Here is an 8,617-nt window from a genome sequence, read left to right on the forward strand (position 1 = left end):
TGGTCAAATGGGGGTCAAAAATAATGTTTTCAACTTCCAATTTGGGCCTTTTTTTTCCTTCTTTACAGAAAAACATTTTTTTCTGAAACTCCCTCTTTTAAAATCAGAATTATCTTTACAATTTTTATATTATGACTGGTAATGAATTGAAATTATACTAACATAACAGACTCATGGTCATACATGTATGTTCACCTGTGCATATTTTTTCTCAATTTTATACATGTATATATATTTTATGTAAATTTATATAGTAATATACATTTAGAAGCAAACATGTATGTGCAGGTATGACTGTCTTTTGACAGCAGCTAGTTTTATTTTTGTGTTGTTTTGATCATAAACCATTTTTAAAATTTTACATACAGGAAATTATATAAATTTCTGACAAAAAAATGTCTAGTAATTTGATTACAATGGGACACAAAATAATATCGTGATGTTTCTATATGCATGAAAACAGAATTGTACAAGATATTAAAATTAAAACTATTTCAAAAGAAAAGTACCTATTAAGCTTGGTAATTCATATCTTATATTTTAATTAAATGCTGATAAATTAAAGGTCAGACAACATGTTCCTCAATTATCTGCTTTTGTGCCTCTTCGTTATTTAACAAAAATATTTATAATCATGATTGTAATCTTGCCATTTCTTAACTGTTTTTAAAGTATCTTTTTTTTTAAAAAGACTAAAAAATTGTGATATCAGAAAATAATTTCCAAAAAAATTATATATTAGGAAACTCCATCCTCCGATACCTTCCACAAATACCTGGAAAGGAACTTTAACTTTTTTGGAAGGAAACTTGTTATACTAATAGTAGAAATACTTCAATGACAAAAACTTGAGAAACTATACATTATTAAGAAACATGTCATCTGACCTAATACACATACATCTATTTCACAAAGTTGGCGTATATCTTGTTTCTCTTCATTTCATGTAAAATTCCTTATTTATGTTGGATCTAAATAAAAAAAAATATTGTTCTTTGATTTTGTGGTGAATTATTGGTAATAAGTACTGTATTAGCTGAAAATGGCTTGAAAATACAAAGACTTTGATTATATTTAGTCAGGTTCTGACTCACAAAATAGTTTTTGTTCAAAGTTCTGATGGGTACACTCTCAAAAATCAAATAGAAAAATTTAAGTACAAAAACTACCCTAAAATGAAGCTAAAATATAATTTGGTCTGTATAATTGCACCTAGAATTTAATGATGGAATAGAAAATAAATCATCATAGATTATCAATTAGATTATAAATTTGAATGATAAAACCTTGTAAACAATCTAAAACACCACTTTTGATTAATCAAGGTGATAAGGGGAAAGACACTGACACACATGATGAGGGAAAACAAAAACACTGACACACAATGAAATACACTGACATTTTGTAAGGAAACATCCTACTTAGCCATGACATCAATGTTGATAGCATTTAGAAACATATATTTGGTAAAAAATAAAAAAGTGGTCACAATGAAGAGGAACAATGCAATAAATACTTGTTATTTCACCTAATAAATAAAGTGACATAAAAAGCTTGAATATTTAAAAATTAATATTTGTAATAGTATATGAGTGAATATTAAGATGCTTTTTTCTCTTTGGCAATGTCTTTATTATATGACGTTTCTTTCTCTGAATCTTTATTCCGTTTGGTTATCTGTTTTCCGTAAGACGACCCCTTCTCCAGCTGAGTAAATCCAATCATGAATTTAGCGAGTAAATTTACTGGAAAAAAAATTCCATTGATTTAATATCATAATATGCCATCTTTGGCATTATACATAGTATTGCATGTGACTAGCTAATGCACAAGTATTTGGGAATTCACAAAATTACATATGACTGTAGGACATGATTTCTTAGCATTAATGAAATGGGACCCTTTGAGATTACAGGTATAAATTACATCAATATAAAACACTTCTATTTTTTTTTCAGTAAGTGGCAGTTCCCATTTTATGTTAGAAAAGTCAAATTAAAAGTTCTTGGCATAACAAGCTCATTAATTTAATGTGTAAGTAGAGGAAATTGTGCAGCATTCTATGACTCTGATCTGGTAATGTAATAAACATTGTCATTCAACATGTTTCATATGAATTGAAAAACACATAAAAATTAAGTTTTGCTACACTTTGTTCTCTATTAATAGTAATTAATTTTAATGAATTTTAATTATTATTGTATGTATTAATCTTTAAGAATAAAATAAATGCAAGAATGAAATTTCTGACAGTCTTGTTTAAGTTGGCATATTCACAAATAAAACAAGATGTGTTTGTGAAACACTATGCTCCCGATGGTAACACAATTCTGGAGTGGGATGTAGACTACAGTGCAATAGTTATGGCCAATGTTTAAGTTTTTCAAATGTAGGTCAAAGGTCACAGTTGAGGTCACATGATCAAAAATTTCTGTACCAATGGAAAGGTCTTGTCATAATGAACATTCATGTCAAATATTATAGCCTTACCTTTGACAGCGCAATAGTTATGGGCTAAGTTAAAGTTGACAACAGACAAACAGACAGACAAATAGACAGACAGGACAAAAACAATATACCCCCAGAATCTTTCGATCCAGGGGCATAAAAATCTTTACAGTAACATAACTCCAGAAAAATACATGTATAATTAACTACACTGTACAAATTAGTTATTAAGGAATAACTGTCTAATTTTTTGGATTCATGATATGATCAATCGAGTGGCTTGCATGATAATTTGCATAAACGCCGAAATTATCACGCAAGCCAATCAATTGATCATCGTCATGAATTCAAAAAATCTGACAGTATTCCTTATATTTACATGCTCCTGATTCTGCAAATTCCCGTGCTAATAGCCCCGCTTCTGTCTCTATTTGTCCCGCCCCGCACATAATTTTTTTAAACCGCGCCTATCGATGAACCAGTAGATTTATGTAGAAATAAAGTATTTTTACAATTTGTAATTTTATCTCGGACAAAGACATTGGAAATGTAAATATTACTGTATGAAGTCAACTCACCTGAAACAAATACCAAGACTACAGTAACTTTATGAAGAAGACTTCCATACAAGAGTACATTGACTAGGTAAAAGAATAATGGCACAAGTGTCACAATGATCCAAAATATATGAACAACTAGGTCATTATAACGTTTTGGTATTAAGAATCCTGGTCGATCCAACTGTTTGGTTGTATAAAACTCTTCTACAACATCATCCTGCAAAAAGATCAAGACCTTTTTGTGCACTAGTAGAAGCTAAAATTACTTTTCAGCACAACTGCTTAATATACATATAAATAAACTATTACCTGGTACTTACTTTTTTTGCCTCTACTTTTATACCAAATTTGGATTTAAAACTTTTCATACATCAAAATTTTCATCACAAAGCAATTCATACTTGACAGTTCATGGAAATATGCACATGGAAAATTAAGAAATTCTTGATAATATGTTGGAGAGAGATTATTGAACAAATCTAATTGATAAAAGTTTATACAAAATTATATAGTGCTACTCCAATTGACAGTCTCTGTGTTTGAGATTAATGACAATTTTTGATAGAGATTTCTTTGTCTAATGCACTAATGACTTTGAAATGATTCAAAAATATTTCTTGCAAATACAGGATTTTTTAAAATACCTTTTCTTTAAATAGATTTCTCAGCCAATCAGAGAGTTCTTCCTCTGAGTCTGGTAGGTCTTTTACCTCATGTCGCCTTTAACAAAAATATACATTGTGTAATTAAAGCAATAACATCATACTATTTTTGGTCATCACATTAACTCTAACATACATTTTAACTCCTTCAAATAACTTGCTTCATACATAATGTACTTTAACAATAGAAAAAATTGGATGGAAAAGGTCGTTTTCACATTTGATTCAAGAATTTTTAAGATAGAAAAATGTTCTGTAAGTGTAGTGATTAAAAAAAATATTTCTAGATCTAGGTTGTATACCTGGCTCGTATTCTGCTCATAATTTTCTTCCCTTCTAAAACATCCATTAGAGAGGGGTAACCTTCATCAAACACCACTGTAGCATCATACACTGCATTCACTGCAAAACAATCAGAATAAACAACAGACATGTATTCCTTAATACTTGTCAATTGGTAAAGAAATCATACTGCATGTATTTAATACCTCAATTTCAAACATTAGTAATATATACATGTGGTTATTGTCATAATAAAAAAAAAAATGATGACAAGTCAGTCATAAGAAGTTAATAATATAAGGTCACATGATATTAAGGTATTTATTTTAAATTAATGATATTAAGTTATAAGTACATGGACAGAGCAAGAGGCAATAACTCCTGATAATTCCCTTATATAATTTGCTTGATATTTTCTCTATTTCATTAATTTCTTTAGGTTGTATCCTTGATTTAACTTACTAGGTACATACATTTTCCTTTAAGTTCCTGTATAGAGTAAGCAAAACCCTTGGGTCTTGGCAGAAGATGGTGTTTCATTATTGGGTATCCCTTTTCCTTGGCAACAATTTGACTGTTTTCTAGTTTCTGGGGTGTTAACCTTGTTCCCTCTGGGAAGAGGAGCAGCTGATCATGAAAGCAAACAAAACAAAAACAAATAAAATGTCTCTTAGAACTATAAATCTCTTAAGACTTTAAATGATAACATACAATTGTATATGTTTTCAAGACAGCATATTGTTTGAAAAGTTTTTTTTTCTTCAAATTATTTGAATTAACAAATAAAAAAACCCACAGTTCAATAAACTCAAATTGTACTAGTTAATATTTTGTTCAAATAACAACAGATACACTAATGTATGAGAACCAGAAACTACATGTATATACTGTTAATAACTTTTTATTTGCAAGAACTTTATTTTTGCGTAATTACACAAGGCTGTCTCCTCGCAAAAATTTCCTTCTCACATATATTTTTATTAGTAAAGATATAGGACAATAGTCATATTTCATGAAAATTTTGTCTCTCTTATAATTGCTAAATACCCATCTCATGGAAATAAGGTGTCACCAATATTTGGTGATCTACAGAATTCATTATGAATGCAATCTAATTCATAAGTGTATTATTGAGTATATAATTATTTTCGTGACAGGTTAAACAGAGAGAAACTCTTACCGTGACCCAGTAGTTGTCCGGATATTCCATGGCTGTCCGGACTCCCTCCTGGATTATCTGTTTATCCTTAGTCCAGTCTCTCTTCAGGAACAGTGACTCTGTGAACCACCACGCCCACCCAATCAGAGGAATGAACTGTAGGACTTTCTTTCCATAGATCTTTGTCGCCTGAAACAAAAAAATGTCTTAATTTTGCTGAAAATGGATACTACATTCAAATCTCATTATCTCAAACTTGATGGGACTGAGAAAAAACTTCAAGATATCTGTAGATTCGAGATAAAATACTCAAAGAATAAGTGGTTGGGGCCTCCAAATCACTTTGACATATCCAATGGCATGGTAATCGAGATATCAGTGTTCAAGATACTGAAGTTCAACAGTACATTGTTAGCTTGTTTTCTTATTCCAGGGCCTAATGCATTTTCTATATTACATGTACTATAGATAGCAAAAAAGAAGATAAAGTCCTTAATAATCACATGTGTTCAACATTGCTAGCTAAGTGTTTCTGATTAGTTTTACTCCTGACCCATTTTTAGAGCTTGTAATAAAGAGCCAACCAGAAAATGCCCTGAGTTATACTGTTGTTATAACATAAACTTTTAAATAAAAATGATTTTTTACACATGGACTGCAGCCATTTTTTTTGTATCATTTTCCATTAAGGAGATTTGTGCTTGGTCATCATCCTTCTATTCACTCATATAATTTTTTTTATGATATTAACATTCAAAAAGAAGTTTTAAATTGATAACTGAAATGCAAAATTGGATAGAAATTACCTTTAAACTTGATAATTATCTGAAATAAATTACCTCTTAATTTGATAATTATCTGAAATAAATTACCTCTTAACTTGATAATTATCTGAAATAAATTACCTCTTAACTTGATAATTATCTAAAATAAGCTACATAATACCAAGTAAATGAAGTAATACCAAAGAGAGTTATCTCTCTTTTCAAAGGCTCAATGAACCTTAAGCCTTACCCCGAGCATTCTCAATCTTTCTGATAATATCCATGCCATCAACCAGTCTATCTCATATTTGTGGTTCATGATGACCATGATGTGTTCACGACCAAGATGTTTTCTTTCCTCTGGGTCCATGTGTAACACACATTCACAACCAGCCCACCACTGGCCAACACTTGTAAACTCTGATCAAAAAGAACAAAAAACTCTATAAATTTTGGTTCTGTATAAATGAGGAGTACCGGTACTACCTTAAATTTTTTTCAGTTTAAGGGGATGCAATTTCATGAACAAAGGTCTAGTTACAGTACCTGAAATGCTCTACTTTCCTACTTGCAAGGTGAGCAAACAGTGAGTGTTTGGTGAGTGAGTTTAAACATTTAAATATTGGCAGAAATTACAAATTTGTGGGTGAGGATTACCCACAAAATTCATGAAAACTGAACCTTAAAAATATTCTGATTCAAAAGTATTTTCTCTGATTGTTTCATTTCATCTTCCTTTCAATGTAAATATTTATGTACTTACGACACCATGAAGCATATGCTAAATAGTAATTGATTTTTCTGAAGAGGGTTTTGTCAAATGGCCATATCACAAGAGTCAGAAGCTGGATAAAGTTCAGGATAAGTGTGCTGACAAAGAATATGTAGGCAAACAGCAGGAACCAGATAGGCCAACTCTTCCAGTTCCCCATGATTCAGCCTGTAAAAAGGAATTTCATGGATTTGATATTCTTCCCTAATACTGACCAATTTTCACAGCTGAAAACTGCGACATGACAAAAATTACATCACTTAGTTTGCAGTTTTCAACTAATATTAATTGGTGAAATATTTCATCATGCCTGAAAAATTCTGGACAAGACATAATTATTGAAAGCAACAAAGCAAACTATTAAAGCATCTATTTTAAGCTTTAACCAAATATCTGTAGTATGTTTTTCTGCACTCACATGGCTTTAAGTTTTACTTATTTTCAATTTACCAAAAACACCAAGTTTTTTTTTCTTTTTTTTTTTTTTTTGACTGTGTGACACATTATAGCAACTCTATGCAGGTAACCTTCTAATCCTTTGAGGATAAATTATTTAACCATGCAGTGTTCAAAATCATAGTAGACACAATAGTCCTAGATAGATCTACAAAGTTGAATGTACAGATAGTGCTCTCAATATTCTTAGATTTGTGATCATACAATTACTCCTTGAATAAAATTATAAAGGAGGTCAGTTATGGTCAACAAGATGATTGGTAAAGATTCAGCACAAAGAAATACTTATCCAGTCCTCACCACATACAAGGTAGTGTACAATTACTCAAACAATGGAAATTCATCTTTTGATTAAAAGTATTCAAAATCTGCAATGTTAGAACTATCTTTGATTTGGGTAGCTTTTATTTTGATAGCCCATATAACATATATGAATAGTCATATACTTGCGACTTTTTGTCCATTTCTTACAAAAAACATTTTTGTGAAAAACTGGATATATAAATAGCTTTATCAAGCTAATTTGAATAGCTTAATCGGGATTGAAATTCTCTTGGAAAACCCACTAATTTTGTCAATGAATAGATTAATCAGGGGTTGAAATTCTCTTGGAAAACCCACTAGCCCAGGAGCTTCTAGCTGATCAGTAATAAAAAATTACTAGCCCAAACCTCAAACTAACTAGCCCAACAATTTTTTATGCAAAACGAAAACATATTAACAAGTTAAAGTTTCAAATGCTGTGGTGATCAACAGAAACAAATTAAACTACAATGTACATTCAAAAGAAATCAGTCTGCATAGAAAAGCAGAAGTAAACTGACGAGAATTTTTTTCCATTCTGCTAGTCCAACAGACTATCATTACATTTAAATTAGCTAGCCCGAGTCTTAAAATGACAAGCCCCGGGCATCAGGCTACCGTATATTTCAACCCCTGTTAATAAAACTATATGGATAGCTATTTCAAGTCATATAGCTAAACCAAGAGATTGTGCTCAGTGGCGTAGCTGCCATTAGGCACTTAAGGCACGTGCCTACACTTAATTTTTCAGAGAAAAATTATAGAAACAAAACTGTAAAAAAGAAAGAAAATCAATAACTAAATATCATTTTCGCCATTGATAGAAAGATCATTAATGTATAAATAACCACCGATCTGTGCAAAGTATAATAATAACCTGCAATAGTTAACCGGCTGTTTCACTATAGGACTCATTACAAAATGTCTTTAAAATTTCTACATGTAAGTAATTAGATATAGATATAAAACTCCCTTGACGGTAACAAGATGTGTTATGTGTATGTGTGGTTAGTGTCATTCTAATTAATAAGTAATTAATTTGGATTAACAGCAATTAACCTTTTTGTGATTGTCTACCCCAATTTACCACTTTTTTGTGGGTAGACTAGTTTTTTTTTTGTTTTGTTTTTTTTTATATAAAAAAAATATATTCGTTCATTATATATTTAATTTTGAATACAATTTAAATAACTTTCTTCTTCATGTTCTTA

At 30.5% G+C, this 8,617-nt stretch overlaps 1 protein-coding gene across 1 annotated transcript; it reads right to left on the reverse strand.

The window, feature by feature from the left end:
* Positions 1-307: 307 nt before the first annotated feature.
* Positions 308-6,811, reverse strand: LOC133176200 (1-acyl-sn-glycerol-3-phosphate acyltransferase delta-like). Its single transcript, XM_061311360.1, has 8 exons — positions 6,639-6,811; positions 6,126-6,295; positions 5,133-5,300; positions 4,426-4,579; positions 3,973-4,072; positions 3,653-3,728; positions 3,027-3,225; positions 308-1,745 (listed from the first exon to the last, which is right to left on the reverse strand). The coding sequence occupies exons 1-8, from the start codon at positions 6,805-6,807 to the stop codon at positions 1,600-1,602; spliced, it is 1,182 nt and encodes a 393-aa protein (XP_061167344.1). The 5' UTR covers positions 6,808-6,811; the 3' UTR covers positions 308-1,599.
* Positions 6,812-8,617: the final 1,806 nt, after the last annotated feature.

Source organism: Saccostrea echinata, unplaced genomic scaffold (genome assembly GCF_033153115.1).
Source record: "Saccostrea echinata isolate AGI-Se365-2 ecotype Australia unplaced genomic scaffold, CSIRO_AGI_Sech_v1 ptg000072l, whole genome shotgun sequence".
Classification (NCBI taxonomy): domain Eukaryota; kingdom Metazoa; phylum Mollusca; class Bivalvia; order Ostreida; family Ostreidae; genus Saccostrea; species Saccostrea echinata.

Bases quoted from the DNA above. Each gene is read 5' to 3' on its own strand.
- LOC133176200 (XM_061311360.1), bottom strand. From the start codon at position 6,807: ATGGGGAACTGGAAGAGTTGGCCTATCTGGTTCCTGCTGTTTGCCTAC. The intron at 4,580-5,132 runs GTAAGAGTTTCT...TTTCATGATCAG, and splicing joins CGGACAACTACTGGGTCACG to CTGCTCCTCTTCCCAGAGGG. The intron at 3,226-3,652 runs GTATTTTAAAAA...ATCTTTTTGCAG, and splicing joins GAAATCTATTTAAAGAAAAG to GATGATGTTGTAGAAGAGTT.